At 35.1% G+C, this 16162-nt stretch overlaps 1 protein-coding gene across 1 annotated transcript in view; it reads left to right on the forward strand.

The window, feature by feature from the left end:
* Window positions 1–14880, forward strand: part of DDX1 (DEAD-box helicase 1) — a 34022-nt gene extending 19142 nt beyond the window's left edge. Inside the window, exons 14-26 of the mRNA XM_068564266.1 lie at window positions 155–215; window positions 3280–3378; window positions 4192–4281; window positions 5009–5197; window positions 5865–5916; window positions 7616–7762; window positions 10101–10192; window positions 11896–11968; window positions 12122–12194; window positions 12276–12318; window positions 13442–13537; window positions 13791–13911; window positions 14558–14880. Coding sequence (XP_068420367.1) covers window positions 155–215; window positions 3280–3378; window positions 4192–4281; window positions 5009–5197; window positions 5865–5916; window positions 7616–7762; window positions 10101–10192; window positions 11896–11968; window positions 12122–12194; window positions 12276–12318; window positions 13442–13537; window positions 13791–13911; window positions 14558–14688 — 1267 coding nt within the window. The 3' untranslated portion in view covers window positions 14689–14880. The remainder of the gene's footprint in view (window positions 1–154; window positions 216–3279; window positions 3379–4191; window positions 4282–5008; window positions 5198–5864; window positions 5917–7615; window positions 7763–10100; window positions 10193–11895; window positions 11969–12121; window positions 12195–12275; window positions 12319–13441; window positions 13538–13790; window positions 13912–14557) is intronic.
* The last annotated feature ends 1282 nt before the right edge of the window (window positions 14881–16162 follow it).

Genomic DNA, 16162 nt, shown 5'->3' on the forward strand with positions numbered 1-16162 from the left:
GCATTAAGTGCCTTGTTTCTTTCCTTCTCCAGACCTTTATTGTAGATTCTTCCTCAGTTATTCAATTTTAATATCCACCTCCCTAAAACTGAATAAAAAACAATAAAGCAGGCTTTAATCTTTTTCTACATTATTATTCTGGTATTTATTTCAGGGAGCTTCTGATAATTGGAGGTGTTGCAGCACGGGATCAGCTCTCTGTTTTGGATAACGGGGTAAGTTGTACTTTTAATTTTTAAAAAGTAACACTATGGGTTGTCATTTTGGCAACATAGTTCTGCTGTGTTTCAAGAAAAGTCAAATGAGGCTGAAATTAAACAAGGTCAAGAGAGTGTATACATGTTCAGAAACATCTCACAAGTCTGCCTTTTCTTTTCCCAAAAGTGTACAGCATAGTGGTTGCTTCCAAGCACCTCATGCAAAATTCCAACACATGTGAATTTTTTTTGGTTTATCTTTTGAGAACCTGCGAATTTCCTTCGCATTTTCATGCATTGAGTCATTTCCTCTGGGGATAATTGAAAAAGAAGCAGCTGGAGTTAAGAATAGAAATAGAGATAAGGTGGATTGCAGAGAAGGTAGTTTTGGCAGTGATCCCTTGGGGAGGCTGAAGGATGGTAAGGCAGTGGTTCTAGTAGGAGGGGAGATGGGTTCAGATTTGTGTGAGGGGAAGTCTTAAAGGCTGTGCTGTTACCGAGGACGAAGCTCGGACTGTGATCCTCATTCCTGGGGAAGAAGCTGGGGAAACTCTTAACTGCCTGTCAGTTCAGGTACAGGTAGCACTTCATAAAATATGTTGTATGTATGAAGTAACTTTGTCCTTACAAACTTCTCTTTCATTTCCTTCCCTAAATATTTTATCATTTAATCTAAACTGCTTGATACGGGGTTATGGTGAGCAAATATGTTCTCCCCTCAGTTGCCTTGGTGCTGCTGTCAAATGAAATTTCATGCTGAATGGTTTTGATTTGACTTGGTGTGGCATATTAAGAGCAAGGAATCATTACTGTACTTAATACTATGCTAAGATAGTAACATAGCTTTGTTATGTTCTTGTTTGATTTGCTATATTTTAATGGTTGTAAGAGAGATTTAATATGTTCATTCCCTATCTTGGTTCCTCAAACCCAAACTCATTTTCCACGTAAAACATTGTCCAGCTACAGAGCTTTTAGGGAATTAGATCTGCTTTTGCCAGGCAGATGTAAAATTTGGTACTGGCTGAAGCTAATGGCAAAGTAAAGGGAGTGTTATTCCATAGCTTTCCTGGCAGGATTCAGTTCCATTCTACTTAGGGGATGTAATATATTCTCTTTCTGCTCTTCCTTCCATCTTACATTCTCTACTTCTGTTATCTCCCACCATCCTCTGGCACCGTTAGCCCTGTGTTATGTCTTACGCTGCAGGCAGAAGTCAGCTTTGGAGTCAGAGAATAGAACTACTTAATTTTTTTAATCTTTTAAAGTTGCACAGTTATGCAGCATGTGCAGTTAGGCCTGAAGAAGTGGTTGGTGCTATTATCCAAGTCATATAGCTGTTTCTCTCAGGCTTTTCCAATTTGACTTTTTTTTTTAAACCTGAGAGACCAAGTTTCTGTTTACATGCTGACTACCTGCTGAAATTGAGGAGGGAGGAAACTCACACAGTGGGTTAGAATCCTTTGGTAAAGAGACATTACCCATAGAACCAGAGTGGTATTGTATTCATTGCTGTGTCCAGCACAGTGCTTGGCACGTAGTACATTCTTAATACATTGAGTGGGTTTTATTTTCAGACAGTATTTTCTAGATTGAACTGAGACTTGCTTACAGTTATCAACATAGTTGAAGCAATAGCTTCAGAAATGTCTTTCATTTTTTATGGGAGTTTAAATGCCTTCTACTGGATCAAATTGAAAGTCCATTCAGCACAGTGCTTTTTCAGTTTTTCAAGGGGTGAGATATTGAAGTAATGAGACTATAGTGATAAATTTGTTAGGAGATAGTTATGTTTGTAGTCTGGAGTGGAGAACACAAGTGAAAAAGAAGTCATTTTTTATGCCTGTTGATAAAGAGTAGAAGTTTTGAATTGTCTGATTTATTGAATGATTTTATATAATACTTTATTGTGCTCACACACATACATCCATATACACACTTTAAAAATATTTATCCTTTATTGATTACCTTCTAGAAATGGGCCAGGCCCTGCTAAGTGCATTATATACATTTTCTTATTCAGTTCCCACAATAGCCCTTTGTGATGGTCCTCTTCCCCATTTTTACAGATTAGGAAGAGGGCTTATACCAAATATTAAGTAATTTGCCCCAGATCTTACAACTCATAGGTGGAACTTACTTCAAAGCCTGTGTTCCTAATCACTATACCATGGACTTGATTAAAATGTGTGTGTGTGAGAATGGAAAATGTGGTTAATTGGGTGTACTGGCGTTGGCAGCTCATATTCTCTTTGTAGATGTCTTAAAATTTTTATAATAAAAAGTTAAATAAAACTTGTTCTTACTTGAATTAGACCTTTTCTCATGTTTGGACTTTGAGTTTGAATCCCAGTTGGGGTACTTACTAGCTGTATCATCCAAGTTCTTATGACTTGAGAATTCTAAACTTCAGTCTCCTCATTTAAAAACAGGACTAATAATAGTAGTGTTTTCCTTAGTGGTAACATGAAATGATATAATACCTGTAAAAGGTTAGCACAGCACATGTTCATTATAAGCACTTGACAAATAGTAATTATTGCTGTTTTTCCTGGGTTAGTCAGGTCATCTTCATTATTAATTATAACCAAATTTATCAAGCACCTGGCACACTGGGCATCAATTGCACTACATATCTCATCTCTTAATTGTCACAACCGTCTTCCAAAACACAAAATGTTACCCATTTAAAAAATGAGAAAATTGAAACTAGAAGAGATTAAATAAGTTGAGGTCACACAGCTGGGTAATGGTGGAACTGGGATTTGGATCCTGGTTTAATTTCAGAGTTCCTATAAATTCATTTGATTTTTCACTTGGAAAACAAATTTTATATACTAGACTGTCTATAACAGTTTAAAATGTTACAATCAGTTGCCAAAATCTTCACATTAATTTCAAACCAGATATAAGTTTAATAATATAGCATTATCTAGAACTCCTTCTTTTCAGATTTAAAGTTGACTATGACTACTTCAATATGCATGTTTTTATTGTAAGTAGACCATTGTTGGTTGCTATTCTAAGGTGATTACAATAGTTCTTCAGTTTTCTTAAGGTGCTTTTTTTGGATATTTTTTAGGTAGATATAGTTGTTGGCACTCCAGGAAGACTGGATGATTTGGTGTCAACTGGAAAGCTGAACTTATCCCAAGTTAGATTCCTGGTCCTGGATGAAGCTGTATGTTAAAATATACTCATGCTTTTAAAAAAAATATTTGCTTATGTTTTAGGGGATAAAATATGTGAAATGATGAAGAAAAAATACAATTTAGTCATGATCCCGATACCTAGAGAGAAATACTGTTACCAGTTTGGTGTATTTTCATTCACTGCTTATATTTATAATAAATACTATTTTATGTAGTTGCAGTCAGGCTATGTAGAATCTGGGAAATCTTTTTTAGAAAAATGTGGTACATAAGTATTTCATGTCATTATTTATGAATAATTTTTAAAGGCTGTCTAATGGTCTCTTATATGCACACTTCATGGCTGATTTAACCACCCTTATTACTAGACATGTAGGTTTGTTTTGTACTCCAAATAGTTATCTTGTTTGTACATACATTTTTTTTTTTTTTTTTTTTTACACATTACAAATTACATTGATGTGTTTTGGGCTCTTGAGATATAGTTCCAAGTTATTTTCAAGATGAGGTAGTTTTTCAACATTGAAGGTCTTTGCTTTTTCATATTAGAGTCGTATTCTTAAGGAGACGTGGGAGTTATTAACTCTTGTATTCATTTTAGAATACCAGAGTATGGTTTTTGAGTTATTTATTGTCAGCTTTTTCATATTATAGTCACATGGGCTTTAAAGTTGAATTTACAACTTGTCTTTAAATATCCAGTAGAAAATAATTACTTTGAAAGTATGGAGATATGTATGTGTATGAATTAGTTTCTATATCTTATATTTTGCAATTGATTTAGAAAAGAAAGATTTAGATACTGATTAAAAAATTTATGTTCTTCTTTGCTTCTCATGCAGGATGGGCTTCTTTCTCAAGGTTACTCTGATTTTATAAATAGGATTCACAATCAGATTCCTCAGATTACCTCTGATGGAAAAAGACTTCAGGTATGAAATAACTAATGCATCTTAAAATACATGTAGACAATTGTTACATATTAATGCTTACTTTTTTTGTTTTACATTCACATTTTAGTGTCTTCTGATTACGTTAACTGCTGTATGAAACATTTTCTTCATTACCTGATTAAGTAGTACACACAAAGAAAACAGTCTTACAAGCTGCTTTTAGAAATAAAGGTGAAGGGAATTTGAGGAAATTACTTAGGTGTAACAGAAGACTATAAGTAAAAAATTCTTAATCGTTATTTTTGTTTTCTACAGAGCATTTAGGGTTTATATTCAAGACTCTGAGTACTGCTTCCTCTTTGAAGGAGAAATGTCTTGAACTGTTGAAAAACAGTTATTTCCTTAGTAATTATTTCTTAAAATATTACTCTTTCTCATTCTGTTTTCTTAGGAAGAATTCAAGAGGAGAGGCTTTTAAGAGAAGGGGACAAGTTTATGGCTTTAGATTTTTAAAAACCTTTTCATCTTACTTAGTTTTTGTAGGACCTTGAGGAATAGCTGGCATGATTTCTGTGGCAGTGAGGGGACTGAAGCTCAGAGAGATTAACCCACCCAAAGTCACACCACTAGTTGTTGCTACAGAGTCAGGTATTGAACTTGTCTTAGGTTCCAGGCTTAGCGTACTTCGTGCCCCACATCTGTATTCATATGCTAGAATCATTATTACTATAAAAGCTTATCTAAATTTTGGTTTTTCTATTCTTAGGTGATTGTTTGCTCAGCCACTTTGCACTCCTTTGATGTGAAGAAACTGTCTGAGAAGATCATGCACTTTCCCACCTGGGTTGATCTGAAAGGAGAAGATTCTGTTCCAGATACTGTCCACCATGTTGTTGTCCCAGTGAATCCCAAAGCTGACAGACTCTGGGAAAGGCTTGGGAAAAACCACATTAGGGTAAGTACTTTATAACGTTCACATTTGTATAGAGTAAAGCATTCATAAACTAGTTTAACCTGGAGCTCTTCATGATGCTTAAAGCAACCAGACATTGTACCTTTAAGAAAAGAGCAGTCTGGCACATTGACCAGAAGAGTTTAGATCTATTAGGTATGGAATAAGTGATGGGCTCATACTTTATTTTTCTCTCTATATAAAGTTACTTTTGTGATCATCTTTCTTGACATAGTTTTTGTAAATAAATAGGATTACCTGTGTGTATATAGGTCTAATTTCTGATATAATGATTTCCATTTTTAGTAGTATTTTAGAATCTCCTTGATGTGCCTTATTTTTCTAAATATCAGTTTCATGAGTTCATCATCTCACTTTTTCACCATTGTTAGATTTACCTTTATATAATAAGGGTACGCTTATTCTAAATACACAATGTTTTGAAAACCACCTTTGCTTTTTTATTATTATATTTTAAATTGATTAGCCTTAGACCTATAATTAATAAAGGGTCTTTCTGAATCTGAAGAATGGTTTTGCCTATAGATGATAAAGATGTATGTCTGAAATGCAATCTAAAGTTAGATACAGTTCTCCCTTTATAAAATATACCTGTTCTGAATCATTACTTAACCCTTCCCCACTTCTCTTTTATCCTTTCCTTTGACAGACTGATGAAGTACATGCAAAAGATAATACAAGACCTGGTGCTAACGGTCCAGGTAAGTTAGAAGAGTCAATAAAATGTGTGGAAAGGTTTTGAAAACGAATTGATCTGTTTTACTGAATTTATGCCCTGTCTACTCTCATGAAGGAACAGGAAATCTGAAAATAAAAGGAACAAAAATAATTTAAAAATGGGGGGAAAGCTGATATCAGTCAACTTAGAGGAATATTAATCACTGAATTTAAGATATTAGTCTCCTGGCATCCAAATCACAAATATTTTGTATTATACAATTCTCATTTTTCCAGGAAGCCAGCAAATTTCTCTGGCTACGGGTTGTATTTTAGCCCTGAATTCCAAGAGAAATGTCATGTAGATTCTTCATATCTGGCAATTGAGTAACAAAGGAACATGTCTTTAGCTACAACCCTGTGAAAGATACAGAAATGATCCTGAGATGATTCTTTTTGTGTGTAAGTGTACAATTCAGTAGCATTGAGTACATTCCTACTGTGCAATCGTCACCACTATCCATCTGCAGAACTATTTTATCTTCCTATACTGAAACTCCATATCATTAAATATTTATCAGTTTTTAAAAAGCCTAAAATTAAGTGATTCAATGAAGATACTTCTGTGCAGAATTGAGACAGTTTGTATCAGGTACATAATATTTCAAAGGTATATGAAGATCCAGCATGATACAAGGATCGTGTTTAGAGAACCTAGAAGAGACCTGAAACCCATTAGGCCACATGCCTGATATCACATGTCTCAAGTGGATCATTGGCAAGGGTTAGACTGCATTTTGTTCATAGTTGGATTCATTGGTAGATTTTTAACAAGTATCTAAAAGGTGAATTGTCTGAAATTTTGATTGAAGACACTTCCTTTGAACTCAGTTTTACGTGTAGCTCCAAATTTATGAGGCGTCTGCTCAGCCAGCCTTATTGTTGGAGAGGAGTGGACACTGATAGTCAAAGTAATGATAATCTATCATCCCACTGTCTGGGAACGCATTTTATAAAATAAAAATGTTTCACTGCCTCATATATTTTTCCTTGTAAAAGTTTTGCTTAGTTTTTACTACAATTAGAGATGACTAGAGAGACCTTAGAAATATGTTGGATTACAAAATGAAAATTTTGCATTAGATAGTTGCAGAGTAACTATAGCCCAGCTTCACACTGAAAAATGGACATTTGGAGGATGGCAACTAAGAAGTTACTAACTAGGTTTGACGTAAAATATTTATTTCATAGAGTGAAGTTTGAACTTTTTCTGGTGTTTAGATTGATTTAGAAAGTACATTTATTATTTTTTAAAGAGGTTAAAGTAATTGAGTAAACATTTATTGAGCATTTAGGGAAGTTAATGCAAGGCAGAATATGATTAGTTCTCAATGAGAGGTAAGAACAAAGTTTTGTTGTGGGTATGTATTTCTGTTTATTTGTGTGTGTGTGTTTGTACGTGTGCATTTTCCCTTATAAGAGGTATGGTTATAGGTGTTTTGGTATCCCATAAACTGGCATAAAAAACATTAGGAGAAACAAAAATAAATGAGCAAGTGGATTACCTCACCATTTCACCCTATCTTTTTATTTCTTGGTTTTGTCTGTAATACTTGTATTAAAGTAGAGTTTTTTAGGTGAGTGAAGCAGTGAGTCTGTGTAACTATGTGTGTTCATGACAATTTCAGATTGAAATTCTGTTGTTCTTTTTTTGTTGTTGTTGTTGTTATTGTGTTACTCAAGAGATGTGGTCTGAAGCTATTAAAATCCTGAAGGGGGAGTATGCTGTCCGAGCAATCAAGGAACACAAGATGGATCAAGCAATTATTTTCTGTAGAACCAAAATCGACTGTGATAACTTGGAGCAGTATTTTATGCAACAGGGAGGAGGTAGTGTTTCCTCGCTTGAAATAAATTGTGTTTATTTTCTCACTTAATAGATTGTTAGTCTCATGTTGATGCAGTATAGCGTGGATGCCCAGATTTTAAAGCAACGATGTAGGAAAAACAATGAGATAATTTTGCACATAGGTACAGTTTCACTACAGTGAAGATGAATCACAGCATTCGAAGGCCCTTATATCATTTGGAAGAAGGGTAGAGTTTTTGATTAATGTTAAAATTTCAAGTGTAATCATTAAATAATAGAATGTATATCTTCTAAATCAATAAATGAGAAAAAAAACCCCGTAATCTAAAAAAAAAGGTAAGAAAGGAAGGGGGGAAAAAATGAGAAAAAGCAGAGCAGTTGGAAATTATAGAGTAATAACGGCTGGCTGGTGGAAAAATCTGAGCGTATGGGTAAACACTATAGTATTTATCAGTGGACTGAAGTCTTCTGATGAAGAGCATAGATTGTTAGACTGGATAAAATATAGCTGTATGTTGTTTACAAGAAACATACCTAAAACCTGAGGACATGGATAGATTGAAAGGAAGGGGAATGAAAAAATATATGTGTGTGTCAGCTAAAAGATTAATTAAAAGATAATTGGTCTAACTGTATTAATGGAGATGTCATAGACTTTAAGACAGAAATATTACTAGAAATAAAAAGGGTCACTATGTAATAAAATATTCAATCTACAATGAAGATATAATGATTCTAATTTTATGCTCCTTATAATTAGCATTAAATATATAAACCAACCTGAGAAAATGTTCAGTATAATCAGTCATTAGAGAAATGCAAAATAAAATCACAATGTAGTACAATTGTACACTCAGAGTGACTAGATCAAAAATACTTAAAACACCAAATTTTGGTGAGGATATGGAGAAACCGGAGCTCTCATACATTGTTGAAGTACAGTCACTTAGGTAAAAGGTCTTACAGTTTTTTATAAAATTAAACATTGCTGTCTTATGGCCTAGCAATTCAGCTCCTAAGTATTGGCCCAAGATAAGTGAGAATATATACTGATGAAGGATGTGTGCAAGATGGTCATAGCACTTCATTTATAATGGCCCCAAACTGTACACTAAGAGGCCATTAATAGGAGAATGGCTAAACAAAATGCAAAATATCTGTACAGTGGAATACTTACTACTGAGCACTGAAAAGGCATGGACTGCTGATTGACACAACAGTGGTGGGTGAATCTCAGAAGCATTATGCTGAATGAAAGAATTCTTACACAAGAGTACAGGCTGTATGATTTGATTTGTGTGAAGTTCTAGAAGAGTCAGAACTAATCTATGATGAGAAAAAAACCAGAACAGTGGTTGTCCCCAGGAAGGTGGGAGTGTGGGTAACTGGGAAAGGGCATGAAGGTACTTTGTGGATGATATTCGTGTTCTGTATCTTGATAGGGCTTTGGGCTACATGGGTGTATGCATTTGTCAAAACTCAGAAAGTGTACACTTAAGATTTGTACATTTCCTTGTATGCAACTTTAACCTCAACAAGAAAACAAACCTAAACAAATACTGTACTCTAGTTAATGATACGCATGTTTAACTGTGTACTGATACCTGCAGTTTACCTTGAAATGCATCAAAAATATAAAAGTGAGTTGATAGAAGGATGGATAGATATGTGGTAAAGCAAGTATAGTCAATGTTAATGGTTATTTTTACTTTATATATTTTCCCAACACTTATTATATTCTCAAACATATAGCAAAATTGAAAGACTTCTCACAGTGACTATTATTACTCTGGTCTGAACTGCACTGCTTTTTGTTACTGTGTCTACTTGAAAACTTTCTTTTTTGGGATTGGCTACCACTGCACTTGCCTCTAAAATACCACTTCTCCATCCTTCCAGTTTGCTGTTTCTAATCTGCTTTGGCCAGGAAACCAGGTAACTAAGTTGTTTAGAATACCTCGAGGAGGGCAGGCTTGTGATCATGGCCTTTTAGTAAGGGCATGAACTTCCTGATGCCTATTTTGGTTCCTCCAAGAATAATCTCTTTTGTTTACTTTTTGGTTCTTCGCTTTACATGGGTTAGGTGAGGTTCCTGGTGTACACAGGAACTACCACTGCAGATTGGGAAAGGTTACTTAAAATGTCCTTCAAAGCAAATCAGTTTTAATGCTGATGGAGTTCATTTTAAGGGTATTTCACCTACGACAGATATTGTGTTAACCATGGTTTATGACAAGTTGGGGTATAGATTTCCATAGAATTATACCCCAACTGGTAGTCTAAATGTTACTGGGTTTTTTGACATAGTCTTAGTCGTAATCTTTTCCAAGATTAACTGTTTAATGTGCTTTTCATTAGGACCTGATAAAAAGGGGCACCAGTTCTCATGTGTTTGTCTTCATGGTGACAGAAAGCCTCATGAGAGGAAGCAAAACTTGGAAAGATTCAAGGTACTGATATTTAGTTGACAGCATTTCCTTAAAACTTAAGAGGGGAGTTGTATCTAGTTTTAATCAGTTCCAGTTAATATTGTTAAAGCAATTCTTGTCCTAGAAATGTCAAAATACTTCTGTCCTATTTTTATATCCTCATCACAGCAGGGCTTTGTCATCTTTAACAGTCAAATGGTAAATTACATGTTCTCCATCAGCACAACACTACTTGATAAGAATTTCCAACTTAAGGAAGCTTTAGTTAAATTCTTTCAGGTAGATATTTTTAAGAGAAGTACCATCAGATAGTTAAATCATGTCTGTGAGCCTTTTTTTTTAAAATAATTTGTAACAATACCCATAGGGAACTTAATTTGTAGATTGAGACAGGTATCAGAATACCTGTTTTGTAGAATTAAATATATTTTGAATTATTTGGGGTAGACTGTCACAGTTTAGTGATTTCAGCACATGAACAGGTTGTATAGCTTTTGGTGTAGATGGGTTGGGCTGAGCCATTTAGAACTCAGGGTCAGTGGCCTCCACCCACAAGCATTCTCATCATTTATCACAGTGTGTTTACCCAGTGTATAGTACAAATATCATTTCTCTCAGACCCATAATATGAAAAAAGGTAGGAAGTACTGGGCTTAAAAATTTTGGATTATGTTTCCATGCTGAGCATAATTGGTGTGGATGTTAAAACATCACAAGGGGGGGCGGGCTCCCCTGGTGGCACAGTGGTTAAGAATCTGCCTTGCAAGGCAGGGGACACAGGTTCAAGACCTGGTCCGGGAAGATCCCACATGCCATGGAGCAACTAAGCCCGTGCACCACAACTACTGAGCCTGTGCTGTAGAGCCTGTGAGGCACAACTACTGAAGCCCGCACCCTCTAGGGCCCGCATGCCACAACTACTGAGCCCATGTGCTGCAACTACTGAAGCCTGTGCACCTAGAGCCCGTGCTCCACAACAAGAGAAGCCACCACAATGAGAAACCCGCACACCGCAACAAAGAGTAGCCCCCGCTCGCTGCAACTAGAGAAAGCCTGCACATAGCAATGAAGGCCCAACGTAGCCAAAAATAATAAGTTAATTAATTAAAAACAAAAAAAAATCACATGGCCTCATTTCAGCATTTATGCCACCCTTCTCTATCCTGGCATTTTGTTGGACCGGAAGTCAGTATGCCCCTAACCCCCTCCAAATCTCTAACTTTGCTGTGCCTTGCAGCACAAATGACATCTGAAGGCTAATTGGTATATTCTTGGTGAGAACACCAGGGGCCCAGTCTCTTTAGGATTTTATCTGTTGTCACAAAAAGTGTAACCTTGAGGTAAAATATCTAGTATTTTGAATTATTTTAATACAAGGGTAAAAGTAAAGCTTATGTTTTTACATTTTATTCTGTCTTATGTTTTGAATTACCAGTCAGGATTTCTAAAGATGAAGCCAAATTTTAGCAATGGTTTAAGAACTTTTATGTGAAAAAAGCAAAGATGAATCCAGTCATTGATTTATTCACCTTAAATGTCATATTTCGGCAAATTATAACTTAAAAATGCAATACTTGTTCCAGTGAATTATGAATGACTGGACCACTAATATGATACGAATACATTAGTTATTAGAGGTCTCATTTAGTGGAAAGATGGTATTTGTGGGGGTTTTTTAGTATATATACTAATAAAGTCCTTTCTCTCCTCTCTGTTCTCTTTAGAAAGGAGATGTAAGATTCTTGATTTGCACAGATGTAGCCGCCAGAGGAATTGATATCCATGGTGTTCCTTATGGTAAAAAGAAAGTTTTTATGCTTGCAGTTTGAATTTTATGGAATTCAAAGGAAACCATTTAATATGTTTGAAATACTCAGAACATCAAACATCATATATGTTTGAAAATTTTAGGAACTAATGTCAATTGGTAGTAATTGTTTTTATTTGCAGTTATAAATGTCACCTTGCCTGATGAAAAGCAAAACTATGTCCATCGAATCGGCAGAGTAGGAAGAGCTGAAAGGTACTCTGTCATTTTTTTTGTCCTTTTTAAGCTTCTATGCTTCAGGAATAAAGTCTAATAAAGAGTTTTAAAATCTTTCAGGATGGGGCTGGCCATTTCCCTGGTGGCAACAGAAAAAGAGAAGGTAATCTTTTCAGTGCTGTATTATATTCATTGTTTGTGTCGTTATTTTAGATGTTGGAAATAGAAGCAGTTTGATTTTTTCATTTACATTGAATTCAGTTGCGTATGGAATATAAATGAGCTTTTTAATGGCATCTTTTTCCCTTTATTCATTGAATGGACGACTAGTAGGATGACGTTTAGGAAGGAAAAATATGAAATGTAATTTTCCCTAATAGCTTTCATATAATTTTCAGTGAAAAGTATTTAAACCCTCTCTGGCATCATGCCATGGTAGGCTTTTTATGGGAGAGAGGGTTAACTTATTATTTTGATATAAATTGATACAGTAATTTGATACAGATTTACAGAAAAGCTGCAAGAGTAAGGAACTCCCACACACTCATTCCCCAAACTACTTGTTCATTTTGCTTTTTGCTATTTGCTTTGTGGTACTGATGAACCTAGTGGCAGGGCAGGAATAAAGACGTAGACGTAGAGGATGGACTTGAGGACACTGGGCTGGGAGGGGGAAGCTGGGGCGAAGTGAGAGTAGCATCGACATATACACACTTCCGAATGTAAAATAGATAGCTAGTGGGAAGCAGCGGCATAGCACGGGGAGATCGGCTCGGTGCTTTGCGATGACCTAGGGGGGTGGGATAGGGAGGGTGGGAGGGAGGCTCAAGAGGGAGGGGATATGGGGATATATGTATGCATATGGCTGATTCACTTTGGTGTACAACAGAAACTAACACATTATTGTGAAGCAATTATACTCCAATAAAGATCTATTAAAAAAAATTCAAAAAAAAAATCTTATAGAAAACATTTGAACTTTATTTTTGATGCTAATCTTGATATAGCATTCTCCAGTATTTACTTTTCTCATTATTTTTATTTGAGAATTCCTTTCTATAATTGACATCTGTTTTAGGAAAACTTTTGGATTCCTTTCAAAAATAACTCTTTCAAAAGACCTAGTTAGTGAGCTACTAGTAGTGGTAGTAACTGGGTGACAGACCATACCTGCAATCTATTTTTATCTTGTGCTCTGAGGACAGAAAATGTTAAAAAACTAACTGAGAACAAAGATACCTAGCATGTTTCAGTCTCCGTACACGTTAATCTTTTTTCCTTCGTAGGTTTGGTACCACGTATGTAGCAGCCGTGGAAAAGGGTGTTACAACACAAGACTCAAGGAAGATGGCGGCTGTACCATATGGTACAATGAGATGCAGGTAAGGCTCCCAGAGTCTTATCAAAATTGGTAGCAATAGACTGCATTTATCTGTAAAAGTTATGTATCAGCTCTTGTCTATTTGTGAATTGTGAGAATTAATGAGTGATTATGTTATGGTAGTTCGTAAATTGTAACTTGTGAGTTCATCTCTTCAGAAATCTTACTTCCATTTATACTAAGTATGATAGCCTTCCTGGTTTTATTTAATGCTGTTAAAACGCAGCTCTGTTGATTTCCTCTCCCTTTCTTAGTTGCTGTCTGAGATAGAAGAACATCTGAATTGTACCATTTCTCAGGTTGAGCCAGATATAAAGGTACCAGTGGATGAATTTGATGGGAAAGTTACCTATGGTCAAAAAAGAACTATTGGTGGTAAGCTTTGAATTACTTTTAATTCTGTTTTAAATGTGAATGTGTCCTTTTTTGAGCTTCAGTTTAAGAAGAGAGTATTTCATTTCCTTATGTTCAGTGTATATTTTTAGCATATTAATCATTCCCTCCTTATTAGTCTTATAGCACGTTGTTCATACTTGTCTTGCAGCATTTTGTATTGTGTGATCTCTATGCGAATGGACAGCAACTTAGCTGTTTCTCTTGAGGTGTTAATGTCATAAGAGTAGTTGAAAATTTATGGAATTATTAGGAAACAAGAGAATAATGGTAATTTTGAACAAGGGGTAACCCAGGATACTATTTATTCCCTTTGCCTGCAATGGTCTTCGTTCGTTCCTGAAATTTTTTAAAGATTCAGGCTAAACTGGTGGTTTCTAAACCAAGGAAAAGAGAATAGGGGAGGGGTTGGTAGGGGTATTGGGACAGCTGTTAGTAAGGAAGGCCTAATCGTTTATTTTAATTGATTTAACACGTTTAGAACTCAGTTTTGTAGATAACTTGCTCAGTAGTACATTTTTACTGCTAGGAGCAACGTTTAAATTGATATAATTGAGCCAAAGCATTGCTGACAAGTTATTTCAAGCATGTCATTTACATTACTTTGTGATTCGTGCGTGTGATACAGGTGGAAACTATAAAGGCCATGTGGATATTTTGGCACCTACGGTTCAAGAGCTGGCTGCCCTTGAAAAGGAGGCACAGACGTCTTTCCTGCATCTTGGCTACCTTCCTAACCAGTTGTTCAGAACCTTCTGATTTTAACATACACTGAATAAGATTTGAATAATAAAAGTCTATAGTCTTAAAACTCTAAAATAGTTGTACTGCTTCCAAGCAGCAGTATTTATAGTAACTTAAGCTATTAATGCTAATAACTCTTGCATGTCAAGAAACATCAGTCTTAGGAATTCTTCATAGAATGGCAACCTAATGAAAATAATAAATATGATGACTATATTTTCATGAAAGTTTGTGTCTTATTTTAAAATTATTTTATAGTTTTTCAAGAAAGCTCTGGGTTTATGAAGTAAAGTTTATGGGTATGTGCGTTCGGCAGAGGACCTGTGTGGAATTTTCACAAGAAGTGGTCCTAAATAGAGACAGCCTTGAGACGGTCACGGTCGCCTCGGTATATGCTGAAGCTAGAGAAGAGTCGTGACGTGAAGGAAAAGTGTATGATCCTAAGGTGGAAGGACAGCTGGGTTAGTTTGGAGCCCTAGAGTTTTTTAGGGACTTAGAAAAGGTTCGGTGTCTAAGGACTGATGACTGATTTGGTGATGGTGACAGTGAAGATGTATTTCTGAAGGTTTATCTTCTTTTTAAGAACCTTTCTTTCCAGGTGATACATACTGTAAAGATAAAACTATTCTGATGTCCCTCTAGGTCTTAAAATTAAATTTAAAGGCCGTTCTTTGAAATACATTTCCTCAAACCCTCTTGCCTAAAATACCAGAAGGAAAAGGGAAAATTTATATAGATACAGTTGAATTGTTGCTTTGTACCTTTTGACTCTTATTTATAAAGTAGTTTCTTTGGGAAAATTATTCTTACCCTAGAGATTCCTTAATAGCATAGGCAGGCTATTACAATTTCTTATATGATGGTTTTTAAATCTTTTAGCACTGAGATATTTTCTTCAAACAAAATCTTGAGTGAAATTCACTGTGTAAGCAGTGGGAAAACCATTACCTAGTATATTGAGTCATAGTTTATGTGAAATGATTATGAGGATTCCATTCTTTCACTTATATCTAGACCACGGTCTTTGCTTTTTTTTGTTTTACTTCTACTACATAGAACAAGTAGTTTTTCTTTTATTTAGCAAGTAACGGGGGTGGTTTACAGAATAGATTAATGCTTTTTTGTGACTTTTGTGACTTTTCTTAATTAACAGCTATTAAAAATAAGTATTTCCATATATTTAGTTATCTTTCTATTTTTATATTACATAGTTTTTTTTTAAATTACATAATACATTATCTGTAAGTAAGAAGTACATAAAAGTTACTCAAAATCCCAACACCAGGGAAACACACTTTTTACATTGTATATATTATTTTCCAGATGTTGATACAGAAGTAAAACAAGTGAAGAGATAAAGCAAAGAGATTTCTATAAAAAAATTATTTAATAGCTATATAGTATTTTATTGTTTGGGTGTTCCATATATTATTTTAACAGTCTTCTATTGCCGGATACTTAGGGTGAATCCAATTTGTCACTAGTTTCA

The sequence above is a fragment of the Eschrichtius robustus genome, chromosome 15, assembly GCF_028021215.1.
Source record: "Eschrichtius robustus isolate mEscRob2 chromosome 15, mEscRob2.pri, whole genome shotgun sequence".
NCBI classification, from domain to species: domain Eukaryota; kingdom Metazoa; phylum Chordata; class Mammalia; order Artiodactyla; family Eschrichtiidae; genus Eschrichtius; species Eschrichtius robustus.